Below are 24658 nucleotides of genomic sequence, written 5' to 3'. Positions count from 1 at the left end.
CGCGCCTACAATACTTTAATGAACGTTCAAATACCGATCACTGTAACATTCTTCATGAAATCGACTGCTGCAGGAATTTCAGGTATTTCAACTTGTGCACTCGGAGTTCGCTTTAATTAACTGAGTGGAATTGATGTATGCAACAGACGTTATATTGCCTAGAAAGAATTTTTTGTATCTTTTTGGCTGATCAGTTAGGGGTACAATTTGTAATAATTATGACAAACCTAATTAGGTCACTGAATGTTGATTTAGTTGCTAATTATTAGATCATTGTATGATAATTTAGTCGCAGTGTAGGTATGCAGCACTTTCTATACGTCACACACGTGTGCATGTATAGTCACATGTGCTACACGCGGTATATTGCCATGAGTGGGTGTAGCGACGACCGTGCATTAAATCACGACGCGTTGATTTAACTATCCGATAAATCACCACGCATTAAATTATTACGCGTTGATATTGCTACGCGTTAAATCATCACGCATTAGATTACCACGCGTTACATTATCACGCATTAGATTACCACGCGTTGAGTTAGCTGCGCGTTAAATTACCACACGTTACATCGCCATGCATTGATATAACTACTAGTTGAATCACCACGCATTAGATTACCATACGTTGACATAACTACGCATTAAATCACTGAGCATTAAAATACCATACGTTGATGCAGCTACGCGTTAAATCGCCACGTATGCAATTACTATGCGGTCATATTGCTACGCGTTAAACCATCACATATCACTACGCATTGTTATCCTCTTGAACACTCGAAAAATCACCCCGAAAATTAAATACATGAAAATTCCAATATATGAATGATTCCAACAAATTGAATGTATGAAGCGGACATTATAAAATACAAAAATTCATGAATTTAGAGATTTTAAAGTCAGCGTCTCTCCATAGTTATAGGAGGCCTACATTGCATCCTAGAGGGATGTTGGTCGAACGAAGTACTATCAATCCGCCATTCTCACCAGTCGAAAACGGTCACTGATGATCCGTGACCCGGCGTTATCCTGCTCATAAATAACCAGTCGGTCTTGACTGAACATGAGCAGTCGTTCCCAAAGAATTTACCGTTGCGCCGGCAACATCGTGTAGCTACACCCGCCACGACCCCTCGCCGGTTTCTCGTATGTTTGCACACGAACGAAGGAGATCCAGCGCGTCCGCGATTTAATCGGTAATCGCAGCCAGGCTAGGAAAGCCAGCCTTAGGTCACGATTCTCCGGTCAGCCTTTAACCGAGCTCCTCCTTCTTCTGGCAGCTTCCCAGCTGCGAGCAACGCGTCCGCCCCGGTGCACCGCGGGAAAATAGTTTAATCGCTGTGATTAATAGTAATCGCCTCGACTTAGCGAGTTTTTGCCCCGCGAGAAAGACACGCTAGCTTTAAAAACGAGCGCACCATGAGGCACGGTTTTCAGTCACGATTGACCTAACCAAATCTAACTCGAGAGGAATTCAACCGTCACCTTGGGCGACCGAGAAAATGACGGAATTGTTGGTATGAAATGTCTTTGGATACTGGATGTTTATGTGTTTACGATATATCTGGGTAGAAATAAAACGTGTAATCTGCGAGATCCACGGATCACATGATTTATGTTCATTTTGTTGGTCGCACGTGCGCAAACATCTATGGCATAGTCATCTTATGCTGATCGAAGACGCAGAAATTCAGCGCCCAATAACGTGTTTTAACGGATATCCTGAAGGGAGAATATACTGGGCTGATAACTGGTAAGTTTGATATTTGATGGAGTCTCGTTATATGGCCGTAGGCGAGCATTGTACATTCCTGTTGGTCCTGTTGGTGAAATTAGGAATATACCAAGTTTTGCTTGACTTATTCGTTGTTAAGTGAAAATTTTCACCTTCACTAAAATAAAAAGATAGATCAGGAAGACAGATCATGTAGAATTGCTTATTTTTCTATCAGACATGCACTGGCAATTTGACATTATGGTGTGACAAATTGTTAAATGAACCTCCTATACGATTCAGAATTAATGCTATATTTTTCGCTGTAATTACCGCCTGAACATATTTGGAGACTTGAAGACAAATTTGAAAACATGTTAATTCAAAGCTTGAACGTTCTGCAAAAATTTCTGTAATACAAGACTCACAAGTCTTAAAACGCAAATATCAGTTATAAAAATGAAAAGATCCTTTACTTTCACATCACGTACATTTAATAAATTCCACAATAAAGTCGACAAGAACGAACGACTTATACGAAAACCATTTATTAACATCCGTTTACAACGTTAATCCTCGACGATGCATATAAGATAGCCGTAAACGCTGAAACCGCTTTGAAGCTAAAAATGCGGTTTCATGTTCCAAGTCCATAATCAGCAAATCAATCGAAGACGAGCATCCACTTATCTGAAAAGAGATTATCGTGATTCATACAGCAGCCAAGTACCCTTTGCTAATCTCGCAATGGTGTCCTTTTTAAAGCAGTCTATCAAAAGTCCTGATGTCTAGATGACCTGCACCGGCCTCGACCAGAGGAGAAAGACGAAAATAGCATCAAGGGAGGATGGTTCGTGGACAACAAAAGGCGACTGTTCCTTCGTGAAGGGATCAGAAGAAGGATACGAGATTCCAGCAGAGACTCCGTTGAAAATGCAAGTAGGCAGATACACAGTGGGCAAATACGAGTTCAAGGCGGTTATCAGTTACTCGTCTCGTCTCGGAGAGTTACTAGCAAAAACCATAGGGTAGAGAAAATGGTGTACAATTCAACTTTCTAATGTATACAATTTATAATGCAAATTTACGAATTGACGGAACAATTTAGAAATTTTAGTTTGGGTATTTGATCAAACCTCTCAAAATTCCCAAAGTTCCAAATCTGAAAAATTCTAAAGATCAAAACTCCCAAAATTCATAACCTTAAAAATCCCTAAATTACAAATATTATGAATGGTGAAATTTATAAATGTACTTTGGGAGTTAAAAAATGTTTAAATGATAAAATTGGAGTATAAATATGTAGTCCCCAAAATGGTTAATAAATGATGACTGTCCCGTTCTCACGCAAAGGCAATCGAATCCCACATTCCACTCCACTGTACACAGCGACTACAACGTGGCTCGTTGTATCCGATTTCTATCTCCGTAATTATTCCGTCCACGCGAAACTTTCAGTTTACCTTGAGGATCCAGGAAGGTTGCATTAATCTCAATTAGCGGCAAATCGGTCTGCAACCGCGGCACCGATCAGCCCCCGAGATCCACTAAATCGATTCCAATTTCTTAACTCGCCGCGCCACGAATCTCGCTGCCAAGTGGAATATCGTGTTCCTTATTTTTCTTCCCTTCTGCTTCGCTAACCACCACCATAACCACGGGACCATCGTGTCATGGGTGCATCGAGGTACGTGCATCTCTTCCTCCTATCTTCCTTCCCTTAACCCTCCCTTTTTCCCCAGGAATCTTCGTGTTTACCGAATGTGACAAAAAATTCGCGGGTTGGTTTCTCTTATCTTTATTATTTCTCGGAGGAAAGTGCGGCCGATAACACCTCGAATAAGTGGAATACCGTGTTTTCTATTCTTCTTGCCAGCTCGTTTCGCGATACACCTGGGTAACGTGCTAGTTCCGCCTTCGTTTGATCTTTCCTCCCCGCCTTCATTTTGTTATCGTTGAACTTATGCGGCGACGTCACCCTTGATTAGTTGTGCAGTTTTGTGTTATCGGTAATTGAATGAGAGTTTGATAAAATTAAGGATAATCATATGTAAGGTGATTTTTAAGTATAGTGGTGTGCATGGGAAATGTTATAGGGGGGTATTTATGGGGGACGTTATTTGTTGATTATGGAAACAGATGTGTTGTTGGTTCTTGATGGGGATTTCAAGTTTATAGGTTTTTCTGTAAAGAGTGTGAGGTTTTGGAATGTTTGATAGTGGTATTTTAGAAAGTTAAACATATTCAAGAATAATTTGGGAAAATTGGAAAGAGGATGAAGAAATTGGGAACATTTGGGCATGGAAATTTGAGAATTCAAAAGTTTAGAATGTAAGAATTTGAGAATTTGTGAAGTAGGGGATGGTATGTGGAAATTTGAACATTTATGAATTGGGAGTGTGAAAATTTGGAAACTTGTGAATTAGGGGTGTGAACATTAGGAAATTTAAGTATTTATGATATAAAAATTTGGAATTTTGAGAATTTGTGGCGTGGAAGTTTAATATGTGAATTTGGGGCGTGAAAATTTGAGAACTGGAGAATTTGATGATTTAGAAATTTGAAAACTTGAGATATAAAAAATTTAAGAACTGAATTGCGAAATTTTAAAAATTGGAGACTTTGACGATATACTAGTTTGGAAATTTAATAATTTACACATTTAGAAATTTTATTACCTTACTAATTCAAAAATTTGTAAACTTGGTTTGTGAAAATTTGGAAATTTAAGAATTCGTGTATACAAAAATTTGAAAATTTAAAAATCTAGAAAATTAGGAACATAAAAAAAAAATTTTTACTAATTTCAACTTCGAAATTTGGCAATCAATAAACAATTTTTTTAACACTAAAATTAAAAAATTTACAAGTTAGCTAATTTGAAAATCTCCAAATCAGAAGTTCAAAAAATTAGAAATGTATCAATGTATTTTTCAAATTCCAATTCATTTAAAGTTGCACGTAAGTCTGCCCTCAAAATCGATACCGTTACCGTAAGTTACACGGCTCCAGGGAGAGTAGCTCTTTGGCGAGAAGATTTTGCTGGTAGGAACACAGTGATCAGTTTCACCAGAATCTCGGCCAAATGGAAGTTCCGCGTGTCGATTAGAAAACGGATGTACATCGGAAACGCATTAACTTTGGTCGAGTATTGGTCAGAAGCTTTTCGGTATTCCAACATGTATCTTGTTTCTTTGAATTCATGGCATTGTAAATTTTGGTATTCTTGTCTGTACGTGGAGGAGTCGTGAAAATATATGGGATGGTCAGTTGCACTTTCACGTCTTGGTTTTTTGTCTTCATCGTTACGTCAAACTTTAGTTCAGAAGATTTATATAACCCATTTAGTACATTTATACATTTTTACTATATTTTGTTTAAAACTGACTTGAAGGAATTTTGTATAATGAAGCTTGTCAGTTTTGTGAATTAATTTGTATTCTAACTCTGCAAGGACAAATGGAAATTTTCATAAATATTGAGGACGATTTCTTACAAATTTTCTATACATATAATTTTTAAATTTAAACATGGATATTTTTAACGTAGATATTTTAATACATATTTTAACACAGTTTTGACCAGAAAGTTGAGTCATAAATTCACCGCCATTTTATTGGCATTCAATAGTCTTCAATCACAAAGTGCTCTTCAATATTGTATTTTATTGCTAAAGATCAAAATTAATATATTAATTTTCTATACATGATGTTTAAATTTGAAGTACTATCATATTTTTAACATAGATATTGCAGCATATTTTTGAAAAGTTGAGTCACATTTTATCACAGTTTTGATCCAAAAGTTGAGTCACAAATTCACCGCCATTTTACTGTCATCCAATAGTCTTCAATCATAAAGTGTACTTCAATATTGTATCTTAAAAAGTCAAAATTAATATATTAGAAGAGTTCAAAATCTTTAAAGCTTGATTTCAATATCCTCAATAACCTCGCCACAAAAACTTCTCGAAAGCAACGTGCAAAAACCTAAGATCCCTTAAGTGACACCTATTTACCACAAAACGTTCAAGCATCCCGCAGATTCAACACGGTCATATTTCCGTAACCATCAGAGAAACAAAAGTTGAAAAATGTTGGACAGAAATGTAACTTCGCGTGATGACGAAAGCTGTTAGGTGTTCAAGATAGACGCACAACCGCAAGCTAACCTCTTTCCGAGCATTATGTCTGATGAACATGGACAACGACATTAGGCATGTCACTGTCTTCTTGCCGCTATTCTGCTCTGGGTACACAGCTATTACCTATTTACGATCTTCCTTTTGTTGTCGAGCCGACATAATCGTCGACGGTTACTCAACGTGTGGCTAGCGAACCATGCATGTTCCTTTGTCCTTCGTGTCGTTTTGTTTTTATTTTGATTATTTTATGGCCCTGGTTTTTGCTGATTTATTAGTCTGTTTGGGTTTACGGTAGCTGCGGTTATAATTAGCTTGGGGATATGAGTTTCAATATTTTTTGTTTGTTTTTAACGTATATGAGTTTCAAGATGTTTTGGATATGTTTTTTAGAAAGTTATTCATTCCTTTGATTTACTTTGTGGAGTATTAAAGTTTCTTTCTAAAATTGTAGAATGAAAGATTTTAGAGTCATAAAGTATGAAAAGAGCAATTTCAGAAAGTTTCATAATTCTTCCAATTTCTCAAAATTCCAAAATTGCAAAACTCCAAGATTCAAAAATCCTACGATCCGAAAATTCCAAAACTCCAAAACCCCAAAGTTCCAAAATTCTATATCCCACGATCCGAAAATTCCAAAATTCCAGTATTCCAAAACTCCAAAACTCTACAACCCCAAAGTTCCAAAATTTCAAATCCCACGATCCTAAAATTCCAGAATTCCAAAACTCCAAAATTCCAAAACTCCAAAACTCCAAAACTCCAAAACCCCAAAGTTCCAAAATTCTATATCCCACGATCCGAAAATTCCAAAATTCCAGTATTCCAAAACTCCAAAACTCTACAACTCCAAAGTTCCAAAATTTCAAATTCCCACGATCCTAAAATTCCAAAATTCCAGAATTCCAAAACTCCAAAACACCAAAACTCCAAAACTCCAAAACCCCAAAACCCCAAAATTCCAAATCCCACGATCCTAAAATTCCAAAATTCCAAATCCCACGATCCTAAAATTCCAAAATTCCAAATCCCACGATCCGAAAATTCCAAAATTCTAGAATTCCAAAACTCCAAAACTCCACAACCCCAAAGTTCCAAAATTTCAAATCCCACGATCCCAAAATTCCAAAACTCCAAAGTTCGAAAATTCCAAGTCCCACGATGCTAAAATCGCAAAATCCAAAATTTCCAAAATTCCAAAATCCCATCATCCGAAAATCCCAAAATTCCAGAATTTCAAAATTTGTACATTTTATCGAGCAAAAATCCCAAAGTCCTTCGTCTCCTCTGTCAGAACCTGTTCGATGAAACGAGATACGAACTGAATAAAACCTCCAGCTCCATCGGCCATATTGGATTTAGATATTAAGGTGTAGTTACTAGAGCTAGAGAAATGAAGGAAAGAAAGGATGAGAAATGGTAGCAGGGCGTTTCGTTTACCAGTGTGCTCGTTAGCAAGGGTACCATGGAGATTCTTGGCTTAGAGGCAAGCACGATGGGAGAACAAACGATCTATTTGTTTGAATGGATGATCGTGTTTGCGAGAATGGAATGAAGCTTCTTCATTACAAAACAGTGAAATACAGTCACATCTTTGAGTACATCTCCTAAAACGTTCGTTAAATATATACGAAACAATTCTTCAGTTATAACTGAATTTCACATATTGATTGACTATATTATTTTATGATTTATTTGTCCATTTAAACATTGAGTATGTGATAATGAAAAGTTTAGATTAAACTGAAATTCATTTTTATATCATATTGATTTTTATGTAGTGTATTGAGTATAGAATATTTTCAGTAAGTATGTTTATGTATATGTATAGTATGAAACGAAGACTTCAACTGTGGATAAATAAGACAAACTTATATCTATAATTATGTTAGAATATCAGCTGATAAATAAATCAAATCATTGTCCTGTATTTTTCACAAAGAAAATAGCAAAGCTTGTAAAGAACAGTTAAAAATTTTGTATCATTCATATTGCTGTTCTATAATGTTCTGCTTCTTTCATTATTGCAAACGAGTAGGGTAGTTTGCAATACTAAAAACACTCGTGCATCAGACATTTTTATTATTTCATCGTCGCCTATCAAATTAATATCCCAGGTACAAATTCTCTTTTTCTTCACCATTTAATTTCATAGCTGGAAGTGAAACTACAGACCATTTGTTCTCTCCACTTAATCGGTTTCCACACAAGAAACGCGCAAGTGTTCAAACTATTCCGTCTTCTTCGAAAAATAGTGAAAATGAACGTTGATTGGTCTACTTCTCGAGTACAGAATTATCTCCTTACGTTCATTACCTTACTTCAGCGACCGCATAATAATTAGCGGATTAATTCCACTAACGTATTAATTCTGATCCCCTGCATTAACCGCGACCGCCATTTTATCCACTCCTTCGCGCGCGTTAAACTCTCGACCTAACTGTGTTTAAAAACACAGCCACGCAAGAAGCCGAAGAACCAATCGCAAATTACGTCACACGCGGATGCACGAATGAACGGAAACAGCCCGCGGCTGAGATTTTTTGTCGAAAAACACCAGGGCTTCCTAGAGGAGCGTACCACGGCTAAGATCGCCCGTAATCAAGACGTTTCGCTTCGTTTCCCTTAGGTCAGCCAGTCTAATTTACCTTTCACGCGACTCGTGGTAATCGTTTCTAGCCGTAAATTACTGTCCATCCTTGATGGGACAGCGAGTTATCCCGCGTCAGCCACCGAGCGACAATTAACCGTTCAGATAGGTGGAAGTGGTCACATACGGAAATTGCAAATCATTTGGTTTTCTTAGCGCAATGGGAAAATGGATGGTGGCTGCTTTACTGGGAATTGAAACAATTTCAGGGTTTGGGTGTGGAACTTTTTTATTTGCGGAGGGAAATAATTATTTGCGGAAAATTGGAAAATTTGAGAATTTGCAAGGTGGATATTTGGAAACTTGAGGATTTTTAGGGTAGATATGTGGAAGTTTGATGTTATGGAAACTGTTGCCTTGTAAATTTGAGAATTTAGGAATTTTTGTATTTGAAAATATTTTAATTTAGATATTTGGGTATTTGGGATAAGGCTATTTATAAATTAAAAAATTTCAAATGTGAAAATTAAGAAATTTTAGAATTTTGAAGGTAGATATTTGGAAACTTGAGGATTTGTAGGGTGGATATGTGAAAGTTTGAGGTTATGGAAACTGTTGTCTTGTAAATTTGAGAATTTAGGAATTTTTGTATTTGGAAATATTTTAATTTAGATATTTGGGTATTTGGGATAAGACTATTTATAAATTAAAAAATTTCAAATGTGAAAATTAAGAAATTTTAGAATTTGGAAGGTGGATATTTGGAAACCTGAGGATTTGTAGGGTCGACATGTGGAAGTTTGATGTTATGGAAACTGTTGCCTTGTAAATTTGAGAATTTGGAAAGTGGAAGTTGGGTAAGTTTACAATTTGGGGGGTGGATATTAGAAAATTTGAGAATTTGAAGTGTTGCTTTGTAAATTTGAGAATTTGGCTATTTTTCAATTTGCAAATTTGTCAATGTACAACCTTGAGAATTCCAGATGTGGAATTTTATGAATTTTAGAAGTCAGGGCGTGGCAATTTGAGAATTCAGAGTGTAAAAATATAAAAATTGACAAATTTCTCCCTATAAAAATGTGTAAATTAAAAAATTCAAACTCTGCAAACTAATAAAGCCTAGAATTCAATGTCTCTAAATTTATAAACACAACAATCTGTTATACAACCTATAACTTTCAAAACTTCAAGATTCAGAAATCCTGCATTTTCACAAATGTAAAAATTTCCGCCATATTTTGCAAATTTGCCAATCTGCCATTTCGTAAATTTAATAACAATACTAAATAATTTAATACATAAGTTTGCAAATGAAAACTAATTTATCACGCAAGGCGCAGTAATCATTTCTCCCCGTAAACTCCACGGGTGATGGGACAGCGAGTTATCCCCGTGTATCCGCGGTAGCCACCAAACGACAATTAACGGTTCGAACCGGCGGAAGTGGTCACGTCGAGAGATTGCAGACCATTCTCGTTTATCGTCACGAACGGAAGAGATCCGACGAGCAAATTCACGGAATGACTTTCACGCTGGAGGAGAGTCATGACCGCGTTAAGTTGCAGAGGACGGGCGACACAACTTCAGGGTTAACGGTCTTCTCGGTGGCTCGATTATCATGGAAAATTATCGGGTATATTCTTGGATCATGCAGGTCAATTATGACGTCACGTAATTTCACACGAAGTAATCATATATTCACTTATGGAAATTTCCTCGTCACGATCGATCATAAGGATAGAAATTCTTTAGATAAAGACGATTCTTTTCATTATGAAATCATATTCAAAATTATGATGTTAAAAATTGTGATGTTAAAAGACGTTTCTAAAATCTCAAACTTTCTACGACAAATTTGCAAGTTTCATTTTAAATTTTCCTTTTTGTATACAATTTTTGTAAGCAACATAAAGTTCTTAATATTCAAATTCATCTAAAATCCTATTGATCTCTGTATATCATTTTGTACATCAGTACGTTAATAAAATTTTTATTTGAGACCATCAAAAAATCAGTTAAGAAGATTCTACACCTCAATGGTATAAGATATTGATTTAAATACTTGAGACGTTTTCTGAAAAGCATAAAACAGTTGTCTGTACCATAACAGAAAGCAGGAAAGCACTGATCGGACATTTCGAAAAGCCAATAAATTTTCAACGAAGCCATCAAAAGGTGTTACGAGAATTTCACATCAAGCCGAGAAATCCGAACGCGACTGTAAAATATTTTACGTGGGACTGTATTTTCATGGCCAGCTCGCGTAGACGATATCTAGAATGCTCTTAAACGCTCCTCCAATTCTGCCGCCAGTTCGAAACCAGTTTGCAACACGTTCGATAGCAATTCAAAGCCGGATCGCGTTTAATATCACCAGCCTTCATTACATTTAATCACCGGTGTCACGTTGAAATCGAGGCATTCCGCGAGACAGACATGCAAGGATGCGTTTCGTTTAATGATACACCTGTCCGAAATAAAATCGGTCGCGGCGGATAGACGTCCACCTGTAAATAATAATCGTGATTTACATGAGGCGAGTTAACGAGTCGGGTAACGAGGTCGGTGTCTATTTTGCAGAGTAATCGTCTCGAATGAAGTCGCAGCGCGGCTCGTGACAGGGAACTGGTTTCACTTGGGGAAATTAAACAGACGCTTACGGGAAAAAGTGTTCCCTCGAACGCGTTAATTAACTAGAAATCGCAAAATCGTGGATAGAGAGCTGAACGTTTAACACATGTAAGAAATGATTCAAATCAAACGATGATCGATGAGATCGTTCGAGATCGATTAAGGAAGTTCATTCTTGACACAGCAAATTTTTAACTATAAGTTATATTTATAAGAAGTAAAACTATTAACTCCTTGTCTCTGTAGCACATAGATTAATAAAGAATAAAGTTGATTTCCCAGAAAAAAAAATAAAAAATTGCATGACAATTAATTTGTAACATCTCGTTCAATCAATCCGAAGTCCATTGTTCAACATAGCAGTTTCTCGCAGATCAGTTTCAAAATGAGCCACACGAACTCGTTCAGAAAGTAATTTTGTTTCCCACATGAAACAGTCTTTAACCCCATTTCAAGCGAACTTTCACAGAGATTAGCTCGACCACCATAGATTATCAACGTACAACAAAGTGTGCACGCAAACGGAATAGAAGTTCTTAAACAAGAACATATATAAAGTCCGTATCATCGAGGCAACATCAGGCAACGCAAACTCGTCGAATTTTTCCTGTATGAACGTTGCAAGATATCGGTGTAGCCATAATCAGACGCCCACGGCTACGTTTGAACCACGATAATGTCTCTCTTGTCAAAAATCTGTTGTATCGGAATGCAGATCGCTGTCGATGAAAGAACCTCGTAGAATCTAGATCATCGCCGAGATCGATGTGCTCGTAATGGCAGCGAACAATAAGAGCTGCAGCAACAAGAAATCGTCCCCTTTACGATCGGGAGGAGCCTCGGGTCTTTTACCAACTCGTCATCCGAGCATCGACGCGTACACTCGGGTGCAGCGGATTCCTTCGCATGACTCGTATGGAAAGTTGAGAATTTTCTAAATATTTTATTTTAGGGTTTTTCAAGTTTTTGAGTTTCAAGTTCTAAATTTCAAGTTTCAAGTTTCAAGTTTCAAGTTTCAAGTATCAAGTATCAAGTTTCAAGTGTCAACTATCAGTGTCAAGTGTCAAATTTCAAGTATCAAGTGTCAGGTTTCAAGTTTCAAGTCTCAGGTTTCAAGGTTCAAGGGTCAAGGGTCAAGTGTCAGGTTTCAAGTTTCAAGTATCAAGTATCAAGTTTCAAGTGTCAACTATCAGTGTCAAGTGTCAAATTTCAAGTATCAAGTGTCAGGTTTCAAGTTTCAAGTTCAAGTGTCAGGTTTCAAGTTTCAAGTTTCAAGTACCGAGTTATCATAGTTTCAAAGTTTTCAAGTTTTTAGTTCTCTAATTTTCTACATTTCAGATTTCTAAGTTCCTAAATTTCTAAATCGCCAAATCCCCTTAGTCTAGTATTTTAATGTCTCCAAATCCTACGACACCAAATCTTTATATTCCTGTATTTCTAAATTCCCAAATTCTAGAATGACCAAATTCTTATAATCCCATATATGTCAATCCCCAAATCCCATGTTTCCTCACATTCCTATGTTCCTTAATTCTTATATTCCCAAATTCCTATGTTCCTAAATTCCTATATTCCTAAATTCCTATGTTCCTAAATTGCTATTCCTCCAAATTTCTACGTTTCTAAATTGCTACTCTCCCAAATTCCCAAACCTCCATATCCCTGAACCCCCAATTTTCTCTTCATTCCGTATCCATAAGTCTGTAAACCTCTAGGTCCGCAAATTCCAAGGTCTCCAAATTTCTATATCCCCAAATCATTACGCCCACAAATAAATTATGTCCCCAAATAGCAAGATTTCCCAATACCTAAATTCCAAAACTGCTAAATTCTCAAACATCCACGTATCCAAATACGCAAGTTCCAATCTTTGCCAAAACACCGAATTCTCCAAATTATTAAATCAACCAAATTTCACGTCCCTAAATCCCAAAATTCTCCAATTTCGACATCTCCGAATCTTCAAATCCCTAAATTCTGAACCAACTTGACACATGTTCTTTACCTATATTTGTCGTTGACTGTACACAATCTGATGCACGTGTAGCTCGTCGATTGCCGGCCGTGCACACCCGATCTCTGGACAGGATCGTCCATATTTACGAAGTACCATGTTCGACACTCGTGTTCGATTTGCCTGATCAGTACGAACGACGACATCACGGTGTGCTATACGATTCGCTATAGCGTACGCGTGGGCCGTTAATTGAGTAATGAAACGCCTACGTGTATGATGTAACCGTTTACGGAATGTGGGCTAGATCGTCCAGTTTCAACTATCATGCGTTTATTTGGAAATAGAGAAAGGCACATGAGGAAGGTAGATAAAATTCATGGTCATATATTGCGGGAGATAGAAATTTAGATTATTATAGAAGGTGTAACTTCCTATATTTCTATATTTATTTCTAGACTTATACCTATATTTGTGCACCTATTCCTGTGTGATTTCTATGTTGCTAAGGTTGTATTATTAAATTGTCAAATTCAACATCTTTCTAAACTGTCAAGTTATGAAATAATCAAATCTTAAAATTTCTAGTTTATGAAATAACCAAGTACTTAAACTACCAAGTTACGAAATAATCGTGTTTATTAAGTGAAATTAAGTACCTCAATTCCCAAGTAATCAAATATCCAAATCTTACAATTCTGAACGTATCAACTAACTAAATCCTTAAATTCTCAACTTGTCAAATAACCGAACCCCCAAATTCTTACCTTGCTAAATAACTAAATCTTCAAACTTCCAAATCCCAAAATTCTCAAGTTCCCAATTTCTAACCTTCTCAGAGGTCAAAATTAAAAAATTTCCAAATTCTAAAATATCAAAATTTCCAAACCCTGAAATACCTAGAATTTGCAATCCTTTAACATCAGAATTTCCAACCACCAACATTATATACTACCAACCCAACATCATCTGCCAAACCACCACCAACATCCACCAACCTTGCATCTCAGACAATCAACATAGAGTATGGAAAAGAAGCTATAAACCCATCGAGTGAGATCCACGTACTTTGCGAAACACGCAAATAATCACAGGAGATAGCGCAAAAACGGATCATTCATAACTAGCATTACCCGAAGAAAGGGAAAAAAAGAGACGAAGTAGCAAAATGAAAAGGAGCAAATCGAGCGGAAACGAGCAGAGAACAGGAAAGAAGGCAGACAGTGTAGGTAAAGGAGAATGTAGAGAAAAAAATGACTCAGGATCGATTTAAACGCAACCGGACGGATTCAATAACTCTCCGATCGAGTTTGCGCTCGAACCAGGGAGAGTTCCAAGGTATTCCGGTTAAACGTGCGTGGCAACCGATATTTACCCATCTCATTATTGTCGGGATTTATGTTACGATACAGCCGAGTTTTCTAGGCTGGTCTCGCTATTAGGCCGCGTTCGTCAATTATGCGGATCATTCTTGTCGTTCCGTCGAGTACAGATTCGTATCTTCGCGGTGGGATAAATAAATGCTCGGTTTCGACCTAAGATATGGAGTGGAGCCGGTGTGCATCGCGAGTTTACACGGTTACGCCGCGTTCCTCGCGCGGACGCATTAATCAGCCCGCGATTTATACCTATTAGCCGTTTTGATAAATCAATTTGCCGTACCGGCCGAGTAATTTCAAGGTGGTGTGGCTCGCGTACAGAATTTCTACGGGCACCGGCGCCGCCGTGGAAATTCTTGCGCCGCCTTTGTGTCTGGCCAGCCGAGTTATTTTCAGTACCGAACAGGGGGTCGGCCAACACGCGTGTATCGATATTTCAACGTCTAACCGTGTTATGGGATCGAACATGTACAAGAACAACCTGGTGGATGTCTTTCGACCAGCGGCTACTGTGTCCGCGACAATTTTTCTACCTGCCACGATGTTCGCTTCTTTTTTCGCACTGAATATACCAAATATTATGCATACTCATTCTTAAACTTCAAATTAAGGGGAGGTTAAATAGTCGACGAAGAATGAATCTTGCTCGTTGATCAAATGACTTGATCAAGATTGATACAAACTTTTCTATTTCATATAGATGTTACTGAACACTTATATTCAGTATACCAACTATCAGTACATACATGTCACTGAATACATACATTCAATTCGATACATACTATCAATACCTATTGTTGATACATACATTCAGACCAATACTAATATATGCATACATATTATTAAATAGATAGTTTTGTTTGAATAAAGGCATCTTGACAATGACAGATGAGAAACTTGTGAACTTGCGAACACACTTTGTATATTTGGTTTTGAAATTTTATTTGACACGAGGACCGCCATTTTCATGCAGTGATTAGGACCATCGTTGTGTACATGACTATGAAGATACAATCTACTTAAGGTGCTATTTTATAATATGTACCACGTGACTTACAAACTTATGACTCTATTTTTTTCGAAAATATTTCTTCAATTTTATAATTACAATTTATTGCTGTATCTTCTCAGTAATTGTATGAAATACAAACCTGTTCGAATTGTGTCAAATTGTATGAATTAGTAAAATTGTGTGAGTTAGGTCAAACTGTCTGAAGTAGTCAAGTACGAGTCAGGTCAAATTGTAATAGTTAGATCAAGTTGTATAAGTTATATCAAATTGTATAAATTAGTAAAATTATGTGTGTTAGATCAAGCTATCTGACGTAGTCAAGTTATATAAGATCAAACTGTAATAATTAGATTAAGTTGCATGAGTGAGATCAAATTGTATGAATTATTAAAATTGTGTGAATTAGATCAAACTGTCTGAAGTAGTCAAATACAAGTCAGATCAAATTGTAATAATTAGATCATTAGAATTATTAAAATTGTGTGAGTTGGACTGAACTGTCTGAGGTAGCCAAGTTGTACAAACCAGATGAAATTGTAACAATTAGATCAAGTTGTACGAGTCAAATTGTATGGATTACATCAAGTAGTACAAATTAGATCGAATTGTACGAATTAGTGAAATTCTACAATTTAGATAAAATTCTATGAATTAGATGAAATAGTCTAAATTAGTCAACTTGCACATATCATATAAAATTGTACGAATATGCCGAAATTATACAAATTAACCAAACTGTACAAATCAGCATATAATCATCTGAAATCTCAAACTACAAAAATTAGTATCAGATAATCTGACCACTCACATACCGACAGTAACATATTCACATCATAAAAAAATTGCAGAATAAATTCCTGTGAATTGCAGTCGAAATCATGTCAGTCCCGTTCATGCAACTTTTACGTTTGCAGCCCGTTAAAGGCAGCACTCTCGATCATGCTATCTGCGCGCATGTATCCTTTCGATATTCCCTTAACGAGTTTAATTAATCTTGTCGTTATTACGCCGCTCCCTGTATGCAAACAGGCCAGCCGACCGATCGAGCGATCGCAAAATGTCACTCAAAGTCAGTCGAGTCGAGGAACGGAACGGTTTTCAAGACGTCGCGTCGCGTCGCGTCGCGTCGCGTCGCGTCGCGTCGTGGTCCGTCGCGTCGACGTGCATTCGGGCCCGTTATGCTCGAATGAAAGAGTCGATCAATGGAATCGATCGATCGTGGCGCGATGCGTCTGGTTGCGCGTCGATTCCGCGTATTTTCTGCTGCGGACGCGATTCCTTCGTTTCTTGTCGAACGATCTTCAGGACTTTCTTACGAAGCGTCCTTCGACAGGAAATAAAAATCGCCAGTCGTCTCGGGGCCGACGAGCTTCGTTTCGTGGCGTTCCCGCGCGAGAAATGCCGAACAAAGTGGCGTGAATGTCCATCTTAAATGAGATCTTAAGACATCGGGATATCTGTTCGTTATGTTTCTCGGCTTTGGTCATGTGTATTCATGTGTAGTACAGGTACATGTGAATCATTTATATGTATCGAACTTATATGTATGTATCGAATTGGTGCAACAATCAAATTTTTCATGAACAAGGTTCAAAGTTTAGTATTAGGTTTGGATTTGTCAAAATTTCATATTGGTCCTCAAATTCAGTAATCTACAAATCTCTAAACTCTCAAATTTACTAATAGTCTGACATTAAAATTTTTACATTTTCGAATTTTATAATTGTGCAATTTTTAAATTCCCAAGTTTTCAGATTTCTAAATTCTTAAATAATCAACTTTCTAAATTACCAAATTATCAAATTTTTAAGTTCTCTAGAATCTCTAGAGAATCTCTAGAGTTGAATCTCTAGATCCCTAAATCTCAAAATTTTTAAGTCTCCAAATTCATAATTTCCTAAATTCCTAAGTTTCAAATCTTCAACTCCCCAAATACTCAAATACTCGAATACTCAAATCCACAAGTCCACAAATTCACAAATTCACAAATCTCCAAATTTTCCAAATTCCCCCAATTCCCCAAATTCCCCAAATTCCCCAAATCCCAAATTCCCAGATTCCAAGTTCCCCAAATCCAAAATTCCCCAGATCCCAAATTCTCCATATCCTCAGATTCCACTAATTCCAGAATTCCCCAATTTCTACGAATTTTCCACATTTTCCAAATTTCCAAAATTTCCCAAATTCCCCCAATTCCAAGTTCCTCAAATTCCCCAAATTCAACCAAATTCCCCAAATTCCAAGTTCCCCAAATCCAAAATTCCCCATATCCCAAATTCCCCAAATCCCCAAATTCTCTAAATGTCCGTCCCCTAAAATCCCCAGCCCCCCAATTTCCCACCAACCCTCACTATCACTGAATGCCTAAAACCTTGAAATTTCCCCAATCTATACATCTGATCTGATATTTCCATTGCAATCGACAGCGCACTTGCATACAGGACGGTTCACAATGTAGTTCTCCGGGTTACAATGGCGGTATAAAAAGATGCGGTGCAGAACAAGGTCGGCGAACATTGTTCTACGAACAATTGCAAGGCAAGGTCGTCTTTGCATAGGCGTTCCAGGGTCGTTAAATGCAAAACTGAAGAATGACCAGGTTTTTTGAACGGGACTTGTTTTATTGCCGATTTGCATAGACAGAATGCTTCGAGTTCGAGCGGAATGCAAAGCGACAGTTGTCAGAACGAGCGTTCTTATACAAATCGTACGATCTACATTCCATGTAGAAATTGTTCTTCGTGGAAGAAGAATGTGTCTGAAAAACAAGTATGGAATGCGATTGAAACTTATATTATGGGGTGTAACGCGAGCATAGGAAGCAGAAATGACTGCTTCATTACTGGTACAAGAATAATATTTTCTCGAAACAATCTGACGTATAAAACGATGATGAGACAGTTCGGAAGGGTGTTGTTAAAAAGAAATCTACGATAACTTTAATCGACGTACGAATATTTCATGAAATAACAAGGTCCAACCAAGCAATTATGTACCGATAGAAATGCGTTAAAACTTTTATAAGGCAAGGCTTTTTATGAGTTAATAAATGTAACCCCTTAGAACAGTGCCATTAAACAAGAATAGTAATCATCATTAACCAGTGACTCGGTAGTACGAAACTGGCCAGGTTAAATTCAATTAAGTTTCTGACTTTATCGGATCAATTTATACCGATGTACACCATTATAATTCGCCAGCAATGAATTACTGCTGCGTCGGAGAAAGCGAGAAACGGAGAAGGTTATGGGATTTCTTTGTGCGATATTCTTTGTTTTTCATTACTTTTTGGTTTCATCGAATTCCTTTACATAATTAAGACGTCGCGCGTCGCACCAGACACAGTTGTATGTAATGAAATTATAGCTACTAAATATTTAACGAACAATTATCCCATATATTGATTCCATTAATTTTATTTGAATTATTAGGTTGTGACGAAAACTTTTACTATCATCGACTTTTCCATTTTTTAAATTTGAAATATTAAAATTTTTCTATTTGTTAATTTTTGAGTTGTGGTGTTTTTGAAAATTTCAAGATTTGGGAACTTGGGGAATAGAGGGTTAGGCATTTGAGGAATGAGGAATGGGTGTTTGAGGATTTAGAGATTTGATAGTTTGGAAATTTAGTGATTTTAGGGGTAGAGGGTTTAAAAACATGGGGACTTGTAGGTTTAGATTTGGAGATTTAGAATTGCAAAATTTGTGGATTTAAAAATTTATGAGTTTAGGAATTTGAGATCTTAGGGAATTTGGAAATTTGAGGGTTAGGAAATTTTGGGATTTGGAAATTTGAGGATTAGGGAATTTGGGGATTTAGAGATTTGGAGGTTAGGGAATTTGGGGATTTGGAAATTTGAGGGTTACAGAATTTGGGGATTTGGGGATTTGAAGGTTAAGGAATTTGGGGATTTAGAGATTTGGAGGTTAGGGAATTTGGGGATTTGGAAATTTGAGGGTTACAGAATTTGAGGATTTGGAGATTTGATGGTTAAGGAATTTGGGGATTTAGAGATTTGAGGGTTAGGGAATTTGGGAATTTGGAAATTTGAGGGCTAGAAATTTTTGGGATTTGGAGATTTGGGGATTTAGAGATTTGGAGGTTGGGGAATTTGGGGATTTAGAGATTTGGGGGTTAGGGAATTTGGGAATTTGGAAATTTGAGGGCTAGAAAATTTTGGGGTTTGGAGATTTGGGAATTTAGAGATTTGGAGGTTAGGGAATTTGGGGATTTGGAAATTTGAGGGTTAGGAAATTTGACGATTTGGAGATTTGGAGATTAGTGAATTTGGAAATGTGGAAATTTCAGAATTGAGAAACATGTGAATTTGAGAATTTGGTAATTTAAGAACTTGAGCTTAGGGTAGTTTTCAATTTGAACATATGCTAGTTTAGAATTTAAAGGCAGAATTTGCCAATTTCATATGAAGTATTACACATATTAAAATTTGCAAATACATGAAAAATGAAAAACTTGAAAATTACCAACCATCATGGTAAAAACTATCAAATATCACTTTAAAAATTCCAATTCCAATTCCTTTGCAAATTTGAACTTTCTCCCCCGAAAAATTACAAAAATCCAAATTTCTATTCATTTCATCTACGCAAAATCCCGCATTGCATCGAAGTGTACCTAATTGCGAAACGCACACCCCAATTATGTTTCTTTGCATCTCGAGGCGATATTCAAGCAACGTCAGAAACAGAATTTACTCGCTGAAAGGTTTCAAGAGTTCTATCCCACGGGCAGAGGCGAGAAATAAATGGATTTGCAAAGAGAAAGACAAACCGTCTCGCATCGTCCGCTACGATTTCTTTTGACCGCTTGAGCGATCGTTCGATCTCAAGGTTCCTCGAAATGAATATAATTAGAGCAAGAAGGTCGTGCCTTGAGTGTACACGCATACGAGTTTCACGTTAATAACCGACGAACGAGGATGCTCTCGGAATATCTCGCGCCTGTACGTGCGACGAAGGGCACGGGCTGACGGGCAACACGGCGGCACTCGATTAATTGGAGGATAACCTCCTTCATGGCGGTCAATGTCATTTGCATCGTTGCACAATTAGATTCTTTAGCTCCTGCTTACGGTGTCAATTTACACCTTGACGATTTATATAACGGTACGGATTCTTTCATTCTCAATACCTGAGATTTTGAGATATTTTGAATGTTAGACAACTCTGCTGATCACATATTAATTGTCCCAAATATTACAACATACTTTCAAAATTACCTCCATTGTTACCTTCAAAGGTAATAAGTACACTACAAAATTCGTGAAAGTTAATTCTATCGTTCCTAAAAGATATTGCTCTCTATTTTCAAATGTACCTACAGGTTTATGAAATAGCTCCTTTGGTCATGAATGATGTAAGAGGGTGCATGTGATCTTAAGCATTCAATCAAAATCAAAAATAATTTTAGAGTTCCCTGGCCCTTAGTTTGTTGATTTTCAAATTCCTATGACAACCAACCCTTGAATCTGTAAACTTAATCACTAATTTCAAGGTCTAATTCATATAACTTCTAATGTCTAGGTCTACATGTTCACATGTCTCCTAATTTCAAGGTCTGCATGTTCATATGACTCCTAATATCAAGGTCTACATATTTATATTATTCTTCATTTCTAGATCTACATATTCATATGACACATAATTGTGGGTCTACATATTCACCTGGCTCTTAATTTTTAGGTCTACATTCGTAATTATTAGGTCTACATATTCATTTCTAGTTTCAAGGTCTACATGTTCATTTGACAACTAATTGTAGGTGTATACATTCATATGACTCTTTATGCTTAGGTCTAGATTCGTAATTACTAGGTGTACATTCATATGACTCTTTATGCTTAGGTCTAGATTCGTAATTACTAGGTGTACATTCATACTCCTATTTTCCAGGTCCTCCTAGGCCATCAAATTCCTACATTATCATATCTGTGCATCTTTTGTGCACAGTTTGTAACAAACTTCTTGTACTCCAAATCTTCAAAAGTCTCAAAAACTTTACCAAAATAAATCTGACACAGCATGTGCCCATGAACTGATCCTAAATAATCACATCTTTAGAAACAGAGACAAAAAAGGAGTGATAGATTATCTCTCTAGCTATGACGTCAACCGTTCTGACATCACCAACGGCCACTCCCAGCTGATGATCTCAATATTAGATTATTATGCCATTATGACATTGCAATTATACAAAATACCTATCATTGAAACACAAATTACCGAAACCTCCCTCAGAGTCCTCTTAACCTCCATAAGCACCATCTCTCTTAACCTCCATAACCGCAATCTGCACAATTATGGCCGTACGTCTAAGGAGCCATAAAACAGTCTGTCAAAGGCATGCAATGCGGAAACAGCGTTGTTTTCGATCGGATGCGATGTCTCCAGCGTCACCTCGGTCAGAAGTCACGTCCCTAAGGAATCAAAGATTACGTCGTGACTCGGTTGAAGCTCACGCGACGAGCATCACGATTCTTCGCGAACCCCGTCATGGATGCGCCTACTTAAGCACTCCCTTGAGAATTACTGGGACTGCAGGGTCGCACGTTCCGACTTACGATGAAACGCAATAGGGAGCCACGGTTGAAAATTGTCGGACACGTTTGACGATACGCTGTAGCTCGGATATACCGGCAAGAAGCATCGGCATCGTAGCTCGCAGTTACACGCTTCTATAAATGACCGTGCTTTCGTAGATGGCCGATATCACGGTGGATGTTCAGCCAGTTGGAGTAAAACGATCTGTCGTAATCGCGCGCAGCGTGAGACGAGTCCTATTTCACTCGTCAAACGACGAATTTTACTGATTAAAGGCAGCTGCGTTAGATACTATGTGCTAAAATTACTCGAAGACATTTATGGGACGTATATAGGTATTAAAAGGTTGATTAACACTGTAATAAATTTGGGAGGGGATTTTTTTATCAATTATGGGGATATTGCATGCACAGTTTGAAACTTTAATGGTCATTGCAACTGGTTTGTAAGGTGTATGTATTCTTAGATTCTCATGTTCGTAATTGTGAATATCGCTATATCACTTCTGGGTTCCTATGTTTATAGATTTCTGTAGCTTCTGAATTTCAAAATTTCAAGTTCAATACAATTGTAAATTTCTAGAGATCTATGTCTCTATATCTTCAATTCTTGATATCATCAAATTTCCACAAATCCCCACGTCCTGCAATACCACATATCCCTAAATCCTCACATCTCCAAATCTTCACATACCCAAAACTCCACATCTCCAAATCCTCACATCCTGAAATCCACATATCCCCAAATTCCCACATCCCCAAATCCTCACATCCCCAAATCTCCACACCTCCAAATCTCCACATCCCCAAATTCCCACATCCCCAAATCCTCACATCCCGAAATCTCTACATATCCAAATCACCACATCCCCAAATCCTCACATCCCCAAATCTCCACACTTCCAAATCTTCACATCTCCAAATCTCCACACTTCCAAATCTTCACATCCCCAAATCCTCATATCCCGAAATCTCTACATATCCAAATCTCCACATCCCCAAATTCCCACATCCCCAAATCCTCACATCCCCAAATCTCCACATCTCCAAATCTCCACATCCCCACATCATCATCCTGCAATTTACAAACCCAGAATCTACACCAGACCTGGACATACACACTATTTAATCGCATCACGTATTTAACTATCAAATACGTTAAACAAGAATTCTTCGGGCAATAATCGGAATTGAACATAACATGTACCATGTTGGAGGAGGAATAAAAAGAACCGCAAGCAGCGAAGCAATCATCCAACGAACAAGAAACAGCGAGGCGGCAGAGCAGGGCGATTGTAATTACAACAATACGAAGGATAACACCAGGCTCGATCTTCAGCAAACAAATCAATCTACAAAACACGATCAACCGTTCGCAATCTCTCTGCGTCACGTCCACTATCACGAAACGTGTAATTTCGGTTTAAAGAAACGTTGCTCGAAGCAACGACAGGTAATAGAGAAACTTGTTGAAAGCAATTGAACATATCTCTCGTTTGCCACCCTATGAAACCTTCTTCGTTCCCCTGCCATGTTCAGTAATTACAGGATATCTGGAAACTCCGACATTGTTAAGGCAACTTTGTCTTATCCATATTCCGTTCTCGAAGCGGCCGGATAGCCCTTGGCACCGTTGCTTATGGAGGAAACAGGACAAACCGATAATTTTGCTGCTTTGTTACCTGCTTGTTGCTGTATCACACTTGACGTAAAGTGCTTTGCGTTTTAACGCGTTCAATGTATGGGGACCGTAAACACTAGATGGACTTCGTATTGTAAGAAAAATACTTTTGACAGTGTACGGAATTATGGTAATTGCAGGGGTGTCTCGTTATGTTGACGTGGATAGGGACTAGAGGGTGCAAATTCTTGGAACTAATATCGCAAGTTTATATAATGGCGGATATTCTATAGACGGCAATATGAGACGAGGAAATTCGATGCGTAGGGATATTGTATCTGAAAATTTGTTGTGTGATGCTATAATGCGAGGAAATTCGATACAAGAGGATACACCGCATGAGTATTCCGCAAGTGGCGATATAACGTGAGGTAACTCAATGTATGCAAATTTGACAAGTAATAGACGTGTCAAAAATTGGCGCATGTAGATACAACGCAAAGGAATTCGATGCATGGTGATATAACGCGTGGTAACTTGGTACGTTAAAATTCGACGCGTAGTAACGCAACGCGTGGTGATACAATGCGTGGCAATTCGATTCGTGGCAATATAACGCGTGGGGAATTCGACGCGTGGCGATACAACGCGTAGAAATTCGATATGTGGCGATATAACGCGTGGGAAGTCGACGCGTGGCGATACAACGCGTGGAAATTTGGTACGTGGGGATATAACGCGTGGGAAATCGACGCGTGGCGATACAATGCATGGAAATTCCGTATGTGGCGATATAACGCGTGGGAAATCGACGCGTGGCGATGCAATGCGTGGAAATTCCGTATGTGGCGATATAACGCTTAGGAAATCGGCGCGTGGGAAATCGACGCGTGGCGATACAACGCGTGGAAATTCGATATGTGGCGATATAACGCGTGGGAAGTCGACGCGTGGTGATACAACGCGTGGAAATTCGGTATGCGGCGATATAACGCGTGGGAAATCGACACGTGGCGACACAACGCGTGGAAATTTGACACGTGGTGATATAA

At 37.8% G+C, this 24658-nt stretch overlaps 1 protein-coding gene across 4 annotated transcripts in view; it reads right to left on the bottom strand.

Moving 5' to 3' along the window:
• LOC143265178 (uncharacterized) overlaps positions 1 to 24658 on the bottom strand; it is a 430584-nt gene that overhangs the window by 199381 nt on the left and 206545 nt on the right. For 2 of the 4 annotated variants that reach the window (XM_076535679.1, XM_076535678.1), the window contains exon 1: positions 13084 to 13197. The exons of the other annotated variants lie outside the window; for them this stretch is intronic. In XM_076535679.1, coding sequence (XP_076391794.1) covers positions 13084 to 13175 — 92 coding nt within the window. In that variant the 5' untranslated portion in view covers positions 13176 to 13197. Of the gene's footprint in view, positions 1 to 13083; positions 13198 to 24658 lie in introns of those variants that run through there. 4 annotated transcript variants of the gene reach the window in all.

The sequence above is a fragment of the Megachile rotundata genome, chromosome 9 (assembly GCF_050947335.1).
Source record: "Megachile rotundata isolate GNS110a chromosome 9, iyMegRotu1, whole genome shotgun sequence".
NCBI lineage: Eukaryota > Metazoa > Arthropoda > Insecta > Hymenoptera > Megachilidae > Megachile > Megachile rotundata.
Note: the sequence above shows the minus strand (reverse complement) of the source record. Positions and strands in the feature narration are given on the sequence as shown.